Genomic DNA, 19,173 nt, shown 5'->3' with positions numbered 1-19,173 from the left:
TTACCAAGAAATTTGGCTCCCTCATTCCCTTCTTTTCAGCCTCTTTATCTTGCCTTAAGTAGACCTTAAGACAAAGTCTACTTCTTGCCTTTTCTCTCTTGCTCCCTCATTCTCTCTTTTATAGTCAAATTTCTCTAAACTGCCATCTGTCTATTGCTTTTGTTTTCTACTTAACCCCTTAAAATTATCTTTTTTTCCGCTTCATTCTACTTTATTTTATTTTTAAAGACCATTAGTATCCTTTGGGCAATCAAATCTAATGGCCTTTTCTCTCTGCTGAATACAAATTACACAAAAATCATGAGTGTTCCATTCATTGAGTTTTGACCAATGTACACACAGCAATAAGGTATTGAACATTTCCTTCAATCCACAAATTTCCTCATGTACACTTCCTGAATTCTTACCTCTCATAAGCAACTATTATTCTATTTCTACCTCTACAAATTAGTTTTACTTGTCCTAGAACTAAATAAGTGGAATCATACAGTCTGTATTCTTTTGTGTCTACTGCTGAGCATAAATTTTTTTTTGAGATTCACCTTACTGTTGCATTTGTCAGCAATTCGTTGTCTTTTGTTTATCCCCAGTAGCATTTCATTGCATGAATTATGCCACAAGTTATTTTTGCCTGTTCATGGACATTTGGATTATTTCCCATTTGGGGCTATTACGAATTAAGCTATTATAAATATTCTTGTAGAAATCTTTTTGTGGACATATGTTTAATTTATTTTTCATTTCAATTCCTAGGAGTAGAGTTGTAGAGTCATTGAGTAGGATTATAGGCGTATGTTAATTTATTAAGAACTGCCAATAGTTTTGCAAAGTGGTTGTACCATTTTACATTCCAGCAGTTTTTAAAATGTTAACCACTGCAGTAGATATGAAGTCATATCTCTTGGTAGTTTTAGTTTGCATTTCCCTAATGTCTAATGACAGTTGAGCACCTTTTCATGTTCTCATTCCCTATTTTTATGTATTCTTTTGTGAAGTGTTTGTATCAAGTATTTTTTCATTGAAAAAAATTTGTGTTTTTTTTTTTCTTTCTTAGCATTGAGTTGTAAGAGTTCCTTATCCTTTCTGGATACAGCTGTTTTGATAAGTGTATGTATTGCAGATATCTCTTCTAGTATGTGGCTTGCCTTTTATTTTCTTAACAGTACCTTTAGATGAACTGAAGTTTTTAACTTTGATGAAGGCCAATTTATAAATATTTTTATTTTAAGATTAGTGCTTTCTGTGGCCTTTTAAGGAAATATTTGCTTACCCCAAAGTTATCAAGATATTATCCTATATTTTCTTCTACAATGTTTATAGTTTTAGTTTTTATATTTAGGTCTATGATTCATCTCAAATTAATGCTTGTGCATAGTGTGGGGTTATAGTCAAAGTTCACTTTTTTCCCACATTATCCTATATTTTCTTCTACAAACTTTATAGTTTTAGTTTTTATATTTAGGTCTATGAGTCATCACAAATTAATGTCTGTGTGTGATGTCGGGTAATGGTCAAAGTTTATTTTTCCACATATGTTTATCCAGTTGTTCTAGCACCATTTGTTGAAAGACTGTCTTTTCTTAATTGAGTTGCCTTGACACTCCCAAAATCAAATGACCATTTATATGTCTATTTGGACTCTCCCTTCTATTGCATTGATCTATTTTTCTATAATTTCTCTAAATACTATCTTAATTACTGTAGCTGTACTGTAAGCTTTGAAATCAGTTAATACTAGTCCTTTGACTGTATTTTTTATTATAGTTTTGGTCACACTAGGTACTTTGAATATCCATGTAAATTTTAAAATTGATTTGTCAATTTTTACACAAAGAAACTTTAAGATTTTTATTTGGGAGAGCGCCTAGGTGGTGCTGTCAGTTGAGGGTCCAACTCTTCGTTTTAGCTCAGGTTGTAATCTCAGGGTCGTGAGATTGAGTCCAGTATGGGGCTCTGTGCTTAGCGCAGAGTCTGCTTCAGACTCCCTCTCCCTCTCCCCGCTGTGCGCTCTCTCTCTCAAATAAATAAATAAATCTTTAAAAAAGATTTTTATTTGGGCTAAGTTGAACTGTAGATCAATTTGTGGAGAAGTGGCATCCTAGCAATGTTGTTTCTTTTTATATGTGGACAAGACATAACCCTACTTTTATTTAGAGCTCCTTTAAATTTTCTCAGTCATAATTGACAGTTTTCAGTATAGAGTTCTCTCCTATCCTTTGTTAAATGTTTTCCTAACTATTTTATGGTGGGTTTTTTTTTTTTTTTTAATTTTTTTTTATTGTTATGTTAATCCCCATACATTACATCATTAGTTTTAGATATAGTGTTCCATGATTCATTGTTTGTGCATAACACCCAGTGCTCCATGCAGAACGTGCCCTCCTCAATACCCATCACCAGGCTAACCCATCCTCCCAACCCCCTCCCCTCTAGAACCCTCAGTTTGTTTTTCAGAGTCCATCGTCTCTCATGGTTCTTCTCCCTCTCCGATTTCCCCCCCTTCATTCTTCCCCTCCTGCTACATTCTTCTTCTTCTTTTTTTCTTTCTTAACATATATTGCATTATTTGTTTCAGAGGTACAGATCTGAGATTCAACAGTCTTGCACAATTCACAGCGCTTACCAGAACACATACCCTCCCCAGTGTCCATCATCCAGTCACCCCATCCCTCCCACCCCACCCCCCACTCCAGCAACCCTCAGTTTGTTTCCTGAGATTAAGAATTCCTCATATCAGTGAGGTCATATGATACATGTCTTTCTCTGTTTGACTTATTTCGCTCAGCATAATACCCTCCAGTTCCATCCACGTCGTTGCAAATGGCAAGATCTTATTCCTTTTGATGGCTGCATAATATTCCATTGTATATATATACCACATCTTCTTTAGCCATTCATCTGTTGATGGACATCTTGGCTCTTTCCACAGTTTGGCTATTGTGGACATTGCTGCTATAAACATCGGGGTGCACGTAGCCTTTCGGGTCCCTACTTTTGTATCTTTGGGGTAAATACCCAGTAGTGCAATTGCTGGATCATATGGTAGCTCTATTTTCAACTTTTTGAGGAACCTCCATACTGTTTTCCAGAGTGGCTGCACCAGCTTGCATTCCCACCAACAGTGTAGGAGGGTTCCCCTTTCTCCGCATCCTATGGTGGGTTTTTTTTTTATGTTACTGTAAATGGAGTTTTTAGAGCTTTTCTTTTCCAATTTTTATGGCTATAGTTTAGAAGCGCAATAGATTTTTTAAATAGCGGCTTTGTAGTCTATGACCCTGCTTTTGGTTCTAGTAGGGTTGTTTGTATTACCTCTCTTTAACATTTAAAGTGTTGACCATCTCTTTAATTTTGAAATTCTCTCCTCCCATACCTTTAAAGATTCCTTGTTAACCTGGTTCATCTCCTGTTTCTCTATTCATGCCTTTTCTAGGTGCCTTTTTTGTTTTTGTTTTTTTTTTTGTCAGATGTTCACATTTCTCAAGAATCTTTCCCATTTGCTGCTTCTCTCTCTTCTCCTGCCCTTTTTGTTGTTCTTCCTGTCAATCTCATCTGTTCACATGACTTTTCTTGTCAGGTTTGTAGTCTTCCCCCAGTCCCCTTCACCTGCTCTGACCACTTTCCTTCCTCCAGGCCCCCTTTTTTAATGGTCTAAGAAACATCACCTCATTCTGTTATTACTTTAATCTCAAAACATTGGGCCTTGAGATTATTATATATTTTCATTCTTTGCTTTGCAAACAGACACATCTGCATTTGAATCTTGACAGTGTTATCTACTAGATGGGTAATTTGGGCTGGTTGTTTACTGCCTCTCATCCTTTATTTTCCTCATTTCTAAATTAAGGGTAATAATTCCAGCCTTAGGGTTGTGCTGATGATATAGTTTAATGCACAGGTACATAGTTGATGCTGAACATTACTAATTTCTTTCGCTTCTTTATTCAAAATATTAATATTTTTCTCAGCTTACTATGTTGCCTCTGTTGCCCTGGTTTTACAAGTTCTGTTATTCAAAGCCAAGTTCAAATGTTTATTCTTCCAAAATGCTTATGATATACCTTACTACTATACCTGCAACTAGAAACTCAAATTTCCTTAATCCCTTTCTCCCTGTCTGATGGCATTTCCTATCTTCATTTTATGGCTCTAATATCTCCTTCTAGACCATGATATCCATAAGGGCAGAATTTGTGGCTGATTCATCTTTGTATCTTCCGTAGCAACTAAGTAGTTCTCACATCTGTTTGGTGCAGGATATTTAACCTATATCTATACCTCTATCCATTTATATCCATGTATATATGTATATGTATATTTGTGCATGTCTATGTCCTCCTTTGTCTTCTGGCTTCTTTTTTATTATAGCCAGTGTATACATACAAAAAGTGAAAATAGAGTTTTCTCTCTCTTAAATTGAGGTTTTGATTACCTAAAATTCTTTTTTTTAAAATTTTATTTATTTATTTGAGAGAGAGAGACACAGCGAGAGAGGGAACACAAGCAGCGGGGGAGAGGGAGAGGGAGAAGCAGGCTTCCCCCAGAGCAGGGAGACCGATGCAGGGCTCGATCCCAGGACACTGGGATCACGACCTGAGCCGAAGGCAGATGCTTAACGACTGAGCCACCCAGGCGCCCCTACCTAAAATTCTTTTAACATAAGCTATCTGATTATAAAATATCTTTAAAAGTTAAATTATAGTAAAGATTTTTTTATGCTCAAAGTATTTGTAGTAGTTGTGAACCCATGACTAAAGTAAGGCTCAGATGAGCTACAAAAAAATGAATTGACACATGGCTTCTGAAAAGTACAATGGGCTTTCTTATTCTCATGAATTTCATTCATATGCTTTATTTTTTAGATTAAAAAGTCTTATATATTTGAGTATAAATCATAGCCAGCTAGCCAGCATTCCTAAAGAACTTTGTTTTCTTAAGAATCTTTCTGAACTTCAACTTAACTACAATCAGCTCATTTGCATACCTGAAGAGATTAAGTTTTTGAAGAAGCTCCGGAAGCTTCTTCTGGTCAGGAACAACATTGAAGTTTTGCCAGAGGTAAGGAAAACATGGAACCAAATTTTCTTGGGGAAGAACTCATTATGACACAATGGGGAGTGGTTATGGAATAGGTTTGGACATCTGAGTACAAGCCATCATTTGCTTTCCCTCCAATTAGGCATAGTCAGTTCCCAAAGCCCTATCACAAAAGAGGGTTGTAACTTGGATTATTCCACATAGCTAGGGATGCCAGATTTAGTAAATAAGGATACAGGATGCTCACTTAAACTTGAATTTCAGATAAGGAAGGAATAATTTTTTAGTATATATGTGTTCCAAATATTGCATGGAACATACTTATACTAAAAAAAAAATTGTTGTTTGAAATGTAAATTTAAGGGAACCTCTTGTATTTTATCTGGCAACCTATGTATGGCATAAATTGTAAGTACATTTTGGTTTTGGAATATGTGCTATATGTCTTCCATTTTTCCTACATATCTACTCTCCATCTTTTTCCAACATGTTCTGTGCCTGGAAAACTGACCTGCATGGGCATCAGTAAGCTCCTTTGTCCTCTGGCTAATAGGACGTGAAAGGGCAGGAGGAGAGTGAGTACCAGATGGTATTCCCCTGGTACCATTCCTGATAGGATGTTATAAGTTGCATGCATGGCAGACCATAAGGAATATTAGGTGATCCTCATATGGACCATCACTACCTCCCCTTGGTTCCTAAGGCCCATGGCAGTAAAGAACTCCCTGCTATTGCCAGCTTTTGGGAATGTTGTGGGAGCCTTGCCAAACTTTTATAAATGGTGGCTTTATTAAACTCTCCTCAAATTTCCCAGTTTGAGAGTACTGTTTCCTGCTAGGAACTTGTCACTGGGTTTACCTTCCTTCCCTATGCAAATTAAAGTTAATTTGATAGGAGGGAATGCATGTCATGCAGTAAATTGAGGAATACAAAACGTAGATCAATTCCTGCTGTTTCATTTTTCTCTCAAGAGGCTATTCCCTTTAAAAATTCTGGGAGCCTGGGTGGCTCAGTTGGTTAAGGGTCTGCCTTCAGCTCAGGTCATGATCCCAGGGTGCTGGGATTGAGCCCCACATCCAGCTCCCTGCTCAGCGGGGAGCCTGCTTCTCCCTCTGCCTCTGCCCCTCCCTCTCGCTCTCGCTGCCTCTCATGAATAAATAAAGAAAATCTTATAAAATAAAAATAAATAAATAAAAATTCTGTGCACACTGTAATGTGATATGTGAAAATATAGCAAGTTGTAGGCTGTAAAAATATTTCAAAAATTTTATTCTTCAATTCCTTAAAAAATCCTAATTTCTGTAAATGAGTAAGAACAGTTCTCAAAATTACAAACTAAATCTATTAAAAGTGTAATACATTTATTTGAGGGAAAAACAGTAACAGTAGTACCACGATCATTGTCATGAAGCATTATATTATTTAGTGTTCATAACAACTCTGTGATGTTGCTCTTCTTATTTATCCATTTTATTTTATTTTATTTTTTACAGATTTTGTTTACTTGAGAGAGAGGGAGAGCGAGTGAGAGCACAGCATGGGGGAGGGGCATAGGGAGAGGGAGAAAAACAGACTCCCTCCTGAGCAGGGAGCCTGATGCAGGGCTCAGTCCCAGGACCCTGGGATCATGACCTGAGCCAAAGGCAGACATTTAACCAACTGAGCCACCCAGTGCCCCTACCCATTTAAAATAAGGAACCGAGAGGTTATATGACTTGAACACAGTTTGCAAAGGTCAGAAAAGGGGCTTAAATCCATGTCTGTCTGACTTAAAAGTCTGTACTTCGAACAGTACTCTTCCTACAATTTTTTTTTTTTTTTAAATCATGAAGAGTTTGGACTTTAAAAAATTTAAATGCTACTAAGTACAGTCCTGAATTATTATGTAAAGAATGCCTATTCTTTGATCATATGTCCTTGTACATTTAATATGATTCAGTCTATCATTGTTCTTTTTGGTCTGCATTATAAATGGTAAGGCATTATAGGAAATACTCATGTTTTGATAATGAACAAATTATGAATCATTTTCTGGTACATTATATTTTAAATAATTTTTAAATTTATTTCTATATTTTAATTTTTTAGAAGATTTTGTTTATTTACTTAGAAGAGAGAGCATGAGCATGAGGTGGGGAGGGGCAGAGGGAGAGAGAGAGGGAGAGAGAATCTCAGGCAGACCCCATGCTGAGCGTGGAACTTGACGCCGGGCTCCACGTGGATCTTGATCCCAGGATCCTGAGATCATGATCGGAGCCGAAATCAAGAGTTGGATACTTAACCAGACTGAGCCACCCAGGAGTCCCTGGTACATTATAAATTATGTGTATGTCTGCACATGGGTGTGAATGTATATGCCCATTCAGTCACACTGGGCATGTAGATAGAGATATTAACAGATTTTATTTTATTTTTATAAGGAAAGGATTGCGTTAGCACAGCACTAAGCAAAAGGTAGATGTGAAATAAATGCCTTTGGAATTGTTGATAGACCTTTTACATCTGTTTTCTGTTTCTCAAAAGTTCTTTGTATTTTAATTTTAGTAATGTCTATTAAGTTCTCACTATAAAGCCCTTCAGTAAGCACTTTCTGATTAGTAACTTATTTAATCCATTCATCAACCATATCAAAGTAAGGGCTTCCATTACCATTTTCGTTTTACAAATGGGGAAACTGAAGTGCAAAGAGATTAAGAAATTTGTCCATAGTTACATAGTGTCAGACGTCAGATCTGAACCTACAAATAGCCTAACTTTTGGCCACCATGTTATGTTGCCCTGGAGTAGTCAGAGGAAATGGAGACCACAGAGAATCTGGCACCCAAGGACATAGGGATCTTAGGAGGTACTGAAGCATTGATCAGGTAATTAGGAAAGATGGTCAATCCCATCAAGTTTGAAGTTGGAAGAAATATTTATGATTCTACATGTTAGATTTTTAAAAATCTTTCTCTTGTTTTCTGACACAGGGACTTTGTGATCTTATAAACCTAAGAATCCTAGACATAGCTGGAAATTTTATTCAGACATTTCCATCAGGAGTAAGTAGAGTCTACCTCTATTATAAATGAAATATAACTTTGTTTATGCTATTGAGATTAGAAAAATATGAGCAGTTGTAAAACCTTGTAGTAATTGGAACCTTGTATTATACAAATGACTCAAAGATTTTCTTTGTTCTAGAATTTCAAAACCTGTTCTCTCCCATTCCTTCCCATGTGTTCTCTGCCTGCTTAGATTGCTTGAACTAAGTGAACTCTGATTGCTATCATAAATATTTTAAATGTTTTTTATTTTATACTGCTTTGGTCACCTCAGACTTTTTGAAAAGGCTTTCCAGAGCATACATTTTTATCCCTTGTAATTAATCCAAGGTGACACTTTTGTTAGTTGTTTTTGAGCCATGAACAATGAAAAATACACTTTTTTCCATTTGGGAATGAATTTTGACTTTACTGTATTTCAAAAAACTGAGGAACGGTTGGTCTTGGCAGTTTGACTTTTGAGAAAGAAATGGCAGTTTTTCATACTGCATTTTTATGCCCGAGCAAGCATAGTTCCACATGCAGGGTAATAATTAGAAGCTCATCAATCCAGAAGGTATTCAACAAATAGTTTTTGATCTGTTAAATACTTTTGCTGATTGATCAACTTCAAACTGAAATTTCAGTCCTTTTTACCCTTAGAAAAATTTTTTGCACTCAAGGCGACTCAAATATGAAAAATGAGTGTAAAGTCTGTTTTAGAAAAAAATGTAGTTTAATTGTGTTAAAATATATGTAACATAAAATTTACCATTTTCACTATTTGTAAGTGTGCAGCTCTACAGCACTAGGTAGATATTCACAGTGCTGCACAGCCATCGCCAACTGTCTCCAGAAGTGTTTTGTCTTCTCCAACTAACACTTTGTTCCCCTTAAACACTATCTTCCCATTCCCTTCCCCCCCCGACCCCTTGCAGCCGCCGTTCTACTTTCTGTCTCTACAAATTTGACAACTCTGGGCACCTCATTTAAGTACAATATACCTCATAGAAACGTACAATAATTTGTCCTTTTGTGACCGCATTTCATTTAACATAATGTCTTCAAAGATCATCTATGTTATAGCCTGTGTCAGAATTTCCCTCCTTCCTAAAGGCTGAATAATACTCCGTTGTACGTATCTGTTACACTTTGTTTATCCATTCTTCTGTCAGTGGACACTTGGGTTGCTTCCACCTTTCGGCTATAGAGAATCATGCTACTATGAACATGGGTTGTACAACAGTCTCTTTGAGTTTCTGTTTTCATTTCTTTGGGGTATATACCTAGAAGTGGAATTGCTGAGTCATATGGTAATGTTTACTTCTTTTGAAAAGTTTTTATTTAAATTCCAGTTCGTTAACATACAGCGTAACATTCATTTCAGGTGTGCAGTATAGTGATTCAGCATCTCCATACAACAGGTGCTCCTCACAACAAATGCACTGTGTAGGAATTGCCAGATTATCCTCCAAAAATACACAGTTTTGAATGTTTAATGATCGGATGTTGTTAATATTGACCTGGTAAAGGCGATCAGGTCTTATCATCCTGCAAGTCTTAGCTCACCTCTCTCTGCCCTGTGATGCCTTCCAGGTTTTCCAAAGCAGTCTTCCGGTGCCACCATTTCTGTGGGACCGTTAGAGTTTATACCACGTAGGAGAGTAATTCTTTTCAAGTCTGTCTTGCAGGTAGATGGTAAGCTAAGTAAACTACTGAGTTTTTTAGTTCCCTCGAAACAATTATTTTTAAATTTTTTAAAAAAATCTTTTAAGCAGCGATCTTTCTCCAGCTCCTCTTTCCCTCAAGAGCCCAGTTATTTTTCAAATTGCAGTCATTTGAAGAAAAATTTGACCTGACAAAAGTGAGAAAAAGTTTTAATGGTGATCACCACGGGGCATCATGACATTTGCCTTTGATGTGAAGGTTATAACAAAATATCTATAAAACATTAGCAGACCTAACAGAAAACTTCACATTTCTGTAACACTTGTGATCAGAATCCTCCATTAGTCTAACTGCCTGAACTATCATGACTGTACTTTTCAGATTGAGAAATGGCACTAAAGGTTATATTTCTAAAGCAGTACTTTGCAATTATTTAGTAATTAGCAGATTTGCAAAGCAATTTTGCATGTTATTAAATATTTATAACAGTTTGATTTTGAATAACCCATTGAAGAAGACCAATCTGGTATTATTATTCCTGTTTAGCACTGAGGCTCCAGAGAAGTAATTTACTTAACAGCAGCTGCCCTTAGACTTGAGAGGGCATCAGAGTCCCTGGATGACTTGTGAATTGGCAGAGGGCTGGCCCATACCTGTAGAGTTTCTGATTCAGTAGGTTGGGGAGCTTGAGAATTTGCATTCCTGTTAAGTTCTCAGGTGATACTGATGCTGCAAGTCTGGGGACCACACCTGGAGCACCCTGGGCCGGAAATGTAGAGCAGTGATAGAGTTTGGATTTGCACTCAAGATTTTCGGCTGCAAGGCCAGGGCTCTTCCCATATTAGAACTCTGCCTCTGATTAAAAAAAAAAAAAAAAATACTGAGCAACAAATTCTTTGTCTTAGGAATGACAGGCAGGGGCAGTCTCTGTTATGCTATACAAATAAATGAGACCTTTCTTTCATCTCACAGGGAGTTTGGGTTCTGAGAACTTTCCTGTGTCTTCACTAAAACGATACTCAAGGAACATTCCTTGAACAAATACAATACCTGTATGCTCTGGAAAATACTTTACACAGAAACCAGGATTTTGGTATGTGAACACAAGGAATGCCTGTAAAGTTGGAAGCTGAGTTTTATATGTTGCTCCTCTTCAACCACCCTGTGGATGCACTTGGTGAATGTATACCATTGACACAACTTCTTAAACATTTATTTATCAGCCAATCTAAACACTGAAGAGATTTTTAGCATATGACTTTAAACACTAAACTTTATTTTGGGGAAAGTTTGGTCAAATCCGTCATCATGTAACTTGTAATAGTCTCTAAGTTTTGTCTTTAAAAAGTTTCCCATTTGCATTAGGTGGTTGTATTTGGAAGTGGGGCTCAGGTCTAGGTAAAATATTTACAAGGACACATATAAATATGATAACTTATGGGAAAGTGCTTTGCTGAGGGTAGACATAGAGGAAATATGCTTTAAAAGATGTAAACCATAGCCAACCCTTTGTTTTCCACAATTGCTGTTTGCTTTCAGTTTCAAATTCATGATATTAATATTCATTTGAAGCCGTGGCCTCCATAAAGAGGTTCTGTGTCAGAGTTAAGAATCTTGAGTATTTGTATATGCCTAAGATCTGTAGGCATATAGTGTTTTCATAAGAAAAAATACAAGGAGAAAAAGCCCCATGCAGTGGTGTTGTCATGAGAAAAATATGTTTGGACTATTTATGGGAAGGATAACAGTTATAGCACCTATTCCATTTTATCAGTGCCCCCCCTTTTTTCCTTCAAGAATTCTTCAGAGTCATCATAAATCAAATTGAGAACAGTGCAAACACTTTCCCCTTTCACAGTATGAGAAACACAGGAGGAAAAAATGTAAGTAACTTTCCCAGAAACACAAATCATTTGAATGGCAAAGAGACTATTTGAATCCACTGTTCCCAAACAAAAATTAAATATGCCTAAGTTAGCAATTTACCAGTTGTGTGACCTTGAACATATAACTCAATCACTTTATGTTTCATTTTTTTCCCTATGGAAATTGGGGATATTAATAACACTTATAACATTGTTGGGAAAGGGTCTGACACAACAGTTGGTGTTCAGCAAATATAGAATGAATAAATGATTAAATGAGATTATATGTATAAAGCTTTTACTAGTGCTTGGCCCATGGTAGATAGTAAATGTTATTTTCTTTTTATTTTAAAGTTTGGTCTGAGCTACCTGCCACTGAATCCATCCCAAATGCAGGACACTTTCACATGCTTTTAAACACATGAGAGCACCTGAATGATTTTAACTTGCCAAAAGCAGGATAAACACTGATCTGTAGGTGCAGGTGTATGGGGGGTGGGGGGGACGGTACAGTCTTATAGTACTTTACTACGCTTTCTGTTCTCCATGTGCTTTTTGCCTGAACAGGTTCCAAGTTATTTTCCTCTGCAGACCCATTTACAGTCTTCTGGCCTACCTTGGTTAAGCAATAAAACAGAACCAACAAACAATTTCCCTGAAGGGGGTCCTTCTTTCCCTGGATCTTCACCAGTGATTCTGTTTATTTCTGTCTCATCCTTTCGCCCTGTGGCTCACTTGCTCACTTGTTTTCTGATTGTCACACTGGATTCCTCTGAAAATAGGATCCCTCGTTACTGAACTCCCTTTACTGAAATTGTTGCCTACTACTTATCCTGATGTCCTTTCTTCCCTTGAATACCTTTAGTTTAAAATGGTTTCTCTATTTGTAGCTGATGCTGATTGATTTTGATCCATGCCAGTCTAAGCATATCTTTGTTGTCCTGCATCTAGCATGGCACAGACTCTGGCTTAGTGTCACTTCAGCCTCATAGTTGTCTAGTCCATAAAGCCTAAATATTTCACAGATGCTCCCAGTGCCTTTTGTTTTACTTTTCTGTGCTTAATTCAAAGTCCAAGTGAAGAAAGGCATTTTATTTTTGAATGACTCTCATCATTTACGAATGAGGTCGCCTGCCTTCAATAGAATGATTTCTGTATATGAGCAAGTACATACAAATATGTGCACTACACATAGGGAGGCCATTTAACTTTGGATGGAGAGAAATAGTACTGTGAAACTGACCAAACACATGGAGAATGGTTATATAAAATTTCAAAATGTCCATGATCAAAAATGTGCTTGAGTGATCAAAAGTGCGGTGCAATCGTGGGAAAGGAATTGCCTGGGAAAATGAAATTGTGATGTTTGTCTTGTATCAAAACTTCTGTCCAGAAACTCTGTTGCAAGATGTTTAGGAAGTAGCCTAAAAGTTTAAAACTGATATGCAGGGAAGTGGCCATGAAGCTGTGTTCAAGGACATCTCCAAACGTCTCCACCATCTAGTGATTTGGTTTGAAGTATCCACTTTGCTCAGTAGCCCATGAGAAATTCCATTCGTCTACCTCATCCCCTTTGCTTTTCTGCCTCTTGAACAGCAAAATTAGAGATCCCCGTTGTTCTTATTCCCCTATCTATAGTTTATTTTCTGTCTCTGTTGAATATCAAGGAAAACTGTACCCTATCCTTGAAGCTCATTAAATCCTCTCTAAAATTTGACCTTAATTTGAAAATAGTATATTTTCTTTGGTTGTCGGTGCTGCCTTCAGTGGCTCAGTTTATTAGGAGATATACATTTAAAACAACATTCAGTGACCTTTAAAAAAAAATGGGATACAAGCCAATGCTTGCCGAATGAAAACCCCTTGTGGCCTCTGTGGTTTTATGTAAGTGATGTAAGCTTAGCTAATAGAGAATCAGTGAGTTCCAAAACTTGACTAAATGCCATGCCTGTCACTGCTTTTACGAGAATGAGATCATGTTTTCTGCTGTTTCTTATATGGGGGGAGGCAGGGAGGAGAGTGTCGAATTATATGTGATTGCTTCTTTCACCCTTCGAATTCTAAAATTTCACGAGACAGACTTTTTGAAATGAAAAGCATAGAGAAAATTCATAAAATATTACCCTGGATGCAGTGAGGGTTTTGTTAAAACTCTAGCTCAAAAATTGAGGGCTCCGTTAAGTTACAGGTGTCACTGATATTCCCTGCTTAGCTAAAGTAAATCATCTGAGTTCTGCCTTTTTACTTCTCTATGTGCTCTTCTCAGAATTAGGGATGGGCTGGTCCCGAATGACTGACTAACTGCTCCGGAGTACCCCGTTCCACATGGTGTGATGGGTGGTGAACAGTGTTTAACTGTCGCTCGTTACTCTTGGAAGTTTTATTGTTCTAGCCAAGTGGCTAAAGAGTGATTGAGGTGACAAAGGGGATGCTTTTTATTTTCAAAATGTAGACTCCAAAATTTAAGTAACACACACTTCACTTGTTGAGAGAAAAGGGAGCATAGGGGTATTTGCTCATAGAGTTGAGTCAGGGCTATTGTTTTTTTCTGCTGTGTGATAAAAGCTGAATTTAAATGATTTCAAAATGAGGGCCAGTGTTTTTCAAGGGGTAAACCTAATAAAAAATAAGAAAAATTTTAAAGAGAGACTTGGACTGAAATTCAGTAATGTAGTTCTTAGGCAGCCTATGTAAGCATTGATTTTGATTTAGATGGTGAGTTTTTTCTACCACACACCCCTACCCCCAAATGTAAGCTCTATGAAAGCAGGGATTTTTGTCTTTTTTCACTGATGTATTCCCAACTCCTAGAACAGTGTGTCTTGCAAACTAGGCACCCAATAAATACTTGCTAAATGGACAGATGGGTGGATGGGTGGATTGGGTGGATATGGACTTTACCTAACAAACAAACATAACGGCTTTGTTCTGCCAGAAAAATCAAAACACTGATTAGTGAGAATGAGTAATGAAGAAGTTGGTCTAAGGCAGTAATTTCCAACCAGAGAAGATTTTGCCCTTCAGCGACATTTGGCAGTATCTGGAGACATTTTTGGCTGTCACAACTGAGGAATTGTGGTGGTACTGTTAGCATATAGGGGTAGAGGCTAGAGATCCTGCTAAATGTTCTATCATGTGCAGGACGGTCCCCTGTAACAAAGTATTATCTGGTCTAAAATGTCAATGTCTTGGTTTAGAAACCCTGGTTTTAAAGATTTACTATTTATTCCTCTGTGTTTTCCAGATCTTAATCCTTATAAAATATATCCTTATCACACAGATTTGAGAGTGTGTAAGAATCGGCATTGGTGCTTGTTAAAATTTTGATGTCTTGGCTTCATGCTTATGTATTCTGAATTATGTATGCTTTTTGCTTTAAAGTTGAATTTTCTTATATTAATGTGGCTTTATCAGCTACATTTATTTTGATTCATGTTTGCAGGATACATCTATTTTAATTCTTTGCTTTCAACCTTTCTATATCCTTAGGTTTTGGATATATTTCTTATAAATAGCATATGACTCTTCATTTTAAGAAGTTCAGTGTGATAACCTTTGTCTTTAAATTGCAGCATTTAGTTCATCTAAATTTAATGTAGCTGCTGATTTATTTTGGGCTAGCTCAGTATCTTCCTGTATATTTGTAATCTGTTCCACTAACTCTGTGTTCCTTTTTCTCTCATCTCTTCTTTAGGTATGATTGGAAATTTTTGTGATTCCATTTTTAAGAATCTTTGTAAGGCATTTTTATACAGTTTTGTTATTCTTTTAATTTACTACCTTAAAATTAAAAAAATCCTACTTGCTTTATGAAAGTGTATTATTAATTAATACTTACACCCTCCTCTTAGACAATGTAAAAACTACGACATTTTAACTCTATTTGTCCACCTCCATCCTTAGATATTTTGTGTGTACTATAATTTTGCATTTTAAATACAATTATATTTTAAATATAATTTTTTATTTTAAAAGGTTTTATTATTATTTTACACAGATAGTATTCATTTAGATTTATCTGCAGTTTTCACGTTCTTGTTGTTATTCGTTTCTTCCCATATCTCCAGTCTTCCTTTTGGGATTCTATATTTGTTTCCAGCTCAAATCACATTTTTTTTAGTTCTCTTTGAGAATGAGCCTACCTGTGGTTCAGTTTCACAGTTTTTGTTTGAGTTAAACTATCTTTCTTTGAACTTTATTTTTGAAGAATAAATTTTACTGGGTATAGAATTTTAAATTGACAGTATTATATTTCACTACTTTCAAAACTTTGTTCCATCGTCTTCTAGCTTCTGTTGTTGCTGTTGAGAGGTCTGGGAGAAGTATAGTTTGTTGCTCCTCCTTAGGTAACCTATTTTTCTTTTCCTGGCAACTTTAAACATTTCCTCATTGTCTTTCATATTCTGCATTTCAAATATGATGTGTCTAGATGTAAACTTCATTTTATTTTATTGGGCTTCTTAGATATGTAAATTAATGTCTTTCATTGTTTTTTGAAAAATTCTTAGTCATTGTCTTTTTCAGTATTGCTTCTACCTCCCCCTTCTTTTGCAACTCTAATTTGCTATATGTTACAGCTTCTCACTGTATCTCTTGTCTTACCCTTCCCTCCCCCACTGTTTTCTCTCCTTTTGTCTCTCTCTGCTTCATTCTAGATATTTCCTCCTGATATATTTTACAATGGAATAATTTATTCTTTGGCTGTGTCTGATGTATTTTTAAACCCATCCATTAGGTTATTTCTTTCAGTTTTATTCAGTGGTACAATTTTTGGTTGGTCCTTTTTCATATCTACCATGTTACTTTTTTTTCTTTTTAAAGGGGGGCTTGAATTCATGACCCTGAGGTCAAGATCTGAGCTGAGATCAAGAGTTGGATGCTCAACTGACTGAGCCACCTAGGTGGTGCTACCATCTTACTTTTTTTTTTTTTTTAAAGGTTTTATTTATTTATTTGACAGAGAGAGTGAGAGAGCACAAGTAGGGAGAGCGGCAGAGGGAGAGGGAGAAGCAGACTCCCCACTGAGGAGGGAGCCCGATGTGGGGCTCAATCCCAGGACCCTGAGATCATGACCTGAGCCGAAGGCAGACGCCCAACTAACTGAGTCACCCAGGCGCCCCCATGTTACTTTTTATATTTTTCAGTAATCTACTGAAAATTTTAAGCTTGGTTTTTATTTCCTGGAACATGTTAAGTATAGTTGTTTTAATGTTGGAGTCTGATAAATTCCATATTGGGAAGTACTTTTGGGTTGATTTCTGTTGTCTGTTGTTTGTGCAGTTTAATTTACCTGTATCAGTCAGAGTTCTCCAGAGAAATGCTATTCAACCCAGTGCACCATCTTTTCTTTTTATGTGCTTAGTGATATATATAGATGAATATTCTCTCTCTCTCTGTATATAAATGCGCACACATATATGTATGTATATTGAACACATGTATTTATTGAAGTGTAGTTGACACACAATATTAGTTGCAGGTGTACAACATAGTGATATTATAACTGTATAATGCTATAATGCTTGGTTATATTTGATTATATTCAGGACATTGTATTTGAAAAACTATTTTTGAGAATAACTTGAGGCCTCAGATGATGTAACTTCCTAGAGACATTTTCATTTTCTTCTGCCACTTTGACAGTGATGTAACGGCACCCTTTAGTACAATGGAAATAAGAATATGGTTTCACTTTAGTTTCAATGCTTAAGAGACACCCAGAATAGTCAAAGTTGGACTGCTATCTGTGTGGGGTGGATATTTTTTTATTTATCTTTATTCCTAGGTGAAAATTTCTTTCTGGTCTCAGGGGAAAAAGTGTGAGACTTCTTTCTCAGGAGAAAAAATGTGAGACTCAAATCTTTGGATATCCATGTGCTCCTAGATCCTGTCTTGGTTTTTTTGTTGGTTTTTTCTGTTCTTTGATGCATTGAAGATTTCTGAGATATATTTATGTTTATTGAGATATTTCGTCTGAATTACCTTTTTTTCCATTACTGGATTTGGAAGTTTTTGATAGATTTCATTAAGAGAGTGAGAAAACTTGAGTGACTTCATTCCAAAAAACGCAGTTACCTTCTTCAACAGCCAGTGCATTTCCTTTTCTTTAATGATCACTTCTGCTTGTTTCTAGGACTCTTCTGCAGGTATCAGAATATGAAGTAGCAAAGTACTCTAACTTTGACTCACTCAAACCATTCTCTTGCTGTTAAATAGATACTAGATCTGGTTCTCTGGTTAAGAGGTATGTATGGTCTCCTTATTTCCTCCCTTCCTGAGGAAATAGTCTTCCCTCCTCTCTGCATGCCTGGTTCTTCTATATCGTTATAGGTCTCAGATCAGGTATCAACTTCTCAGGAAAGCTTTCCCTGGATACCCAAAGTAGCCATCTCATTACTCTATTATCTCAATTCTTAAAATTTTCTTTATGGGACTGTTATAAATGTATGTTTATTTGTTCACCTGCTTATTGTATGTCTTTATCCACGATCCATTCTTCTATGTCCAAGGGAATATAAATTCCCATGAAAGCAGGATGCTTGTCTGTTTATTCATTACTGTGTTCTTATTTAGCACCCTGAATATATCATGCTAGTCCTTTCTGGCCTGCCAGGTCTCTGCGAATAGGTCTGCTGCCAGTCTAATATTTCTACCCTTGTAGGTTACAGACCTCTTGTCCCGAGCTGCTTTCAGGATTTTCTCTTTGTCTCTGAGATTTGCAGGCTTCACTATTTTATGTCAAAGTGTTGACCTATTTTTATTGGTTTTGAAGGAGGTTCTCTGTGCCTCCTGGACTTGAATGCCTGTTTCCTTCCCCAGATTAGGGAAGTTCTCAGCTGTAATTTGTTCCAATATACCTTCTGCTCCTCTCTCTCTTTCCTCTTCTTCTGATATCCCAATTATTCTAATGTTTCACTTTATGGTATCACCTATCTCTCAAATTCTCCCCTTGTGATCCAGTAGTTGTTTCTCTCTCTTTTTCTCAGCTTCTTTATTTTCCATCATTTGGTCTTCTATATCACTAATTCACTCTTCTGCCTCATTTATCCTAGCAGTTAGAGCCTCCATTTTTGATTGCATGTCATTAATAGCCTATTTGATTTTGACTTGATTAGATTTTAGTTCTTTCATTTCTCCAGAAAGGGATTCTCTAGAATCTTCTATGTTTTTTTCAAGCCCAACTAGTGTCTTTATAATTGTTATTCTGAACTCTAGTTGTGGCATTTTACTAATATCCATACTGATAAAGTCCCTGGCAGTCAGTACTACCTCTTTTCTCTTTTTTGAGGTGTCATTCTTGTTGATGTGGGTGTCCTGCAAAAGCAAGGACCCTTTGTCATGGAGCAAACACACATACCTGGCCCAGGAGTCTGAGAAGCTGAAGGATCCCAGCAAGGTGGAGGTGTGGTAGGCCTGTTGCTGTACACCCAGGAGGTGAGCCAGCAGATAACCCCATTACTATGTTCTTAGTGCCTAGAGGAGTGCTTGGCAGATGGTAATGTAAGCTTTTATTTCATGACCCCGAGATCAAGAGTTGCGCGCTCTACCGACTGAGCCAGCCAGGCACCCCTGAGAAGTTAGTT

At 36.7% G+C, this 19,173-nt stretch overlaps 1 protein-coding gene across 1 annotated transcript in view; it reads left to right on the top strand.

Annotated features, from left to right (window-relative positions):
- The window catches only part of LRRC69 (leucine rich repeat containing 69), a 106,588-nt gene that overhangs the window by 41,615 nt on the left and 45,800 nt on the right, over positions 1 to 19,173 (top strand). Inside the window, exons 4-5 of the mRNA XM_078071666.1 lie at positions 4,860 to 5,055; positions 8,004 to 8,075. Coding sequence (XP_077927792.1) covers positions 4,860 to 5,055; positions 8,004 to 8,075 — 268 coding nt within the window. The remainder of the gene's footprint in view (positions 1 to 4,859; positions 5,056 to 8,003; positions 8,076 to 19,173) is intronic.

Source organism: Halichoerus grypus, chromosome 5 (assembly GCF_964656455.1).
Source record: "Halichoerus grypus chromosome 5, mHalGry1.hap1.1, whole genome shotgun sequence".
NCBI classification, from domain to species: Eukaryota; Metazoa; Chordata; class Mammalia; order Carnivora; family Phocidae; genus Halichoerus; species Halichoerus grypus.
Note: the sequence above shows the minus strand (reverse complement) of the source record. Positions and strands in the feature narration are given on the sequence as shown.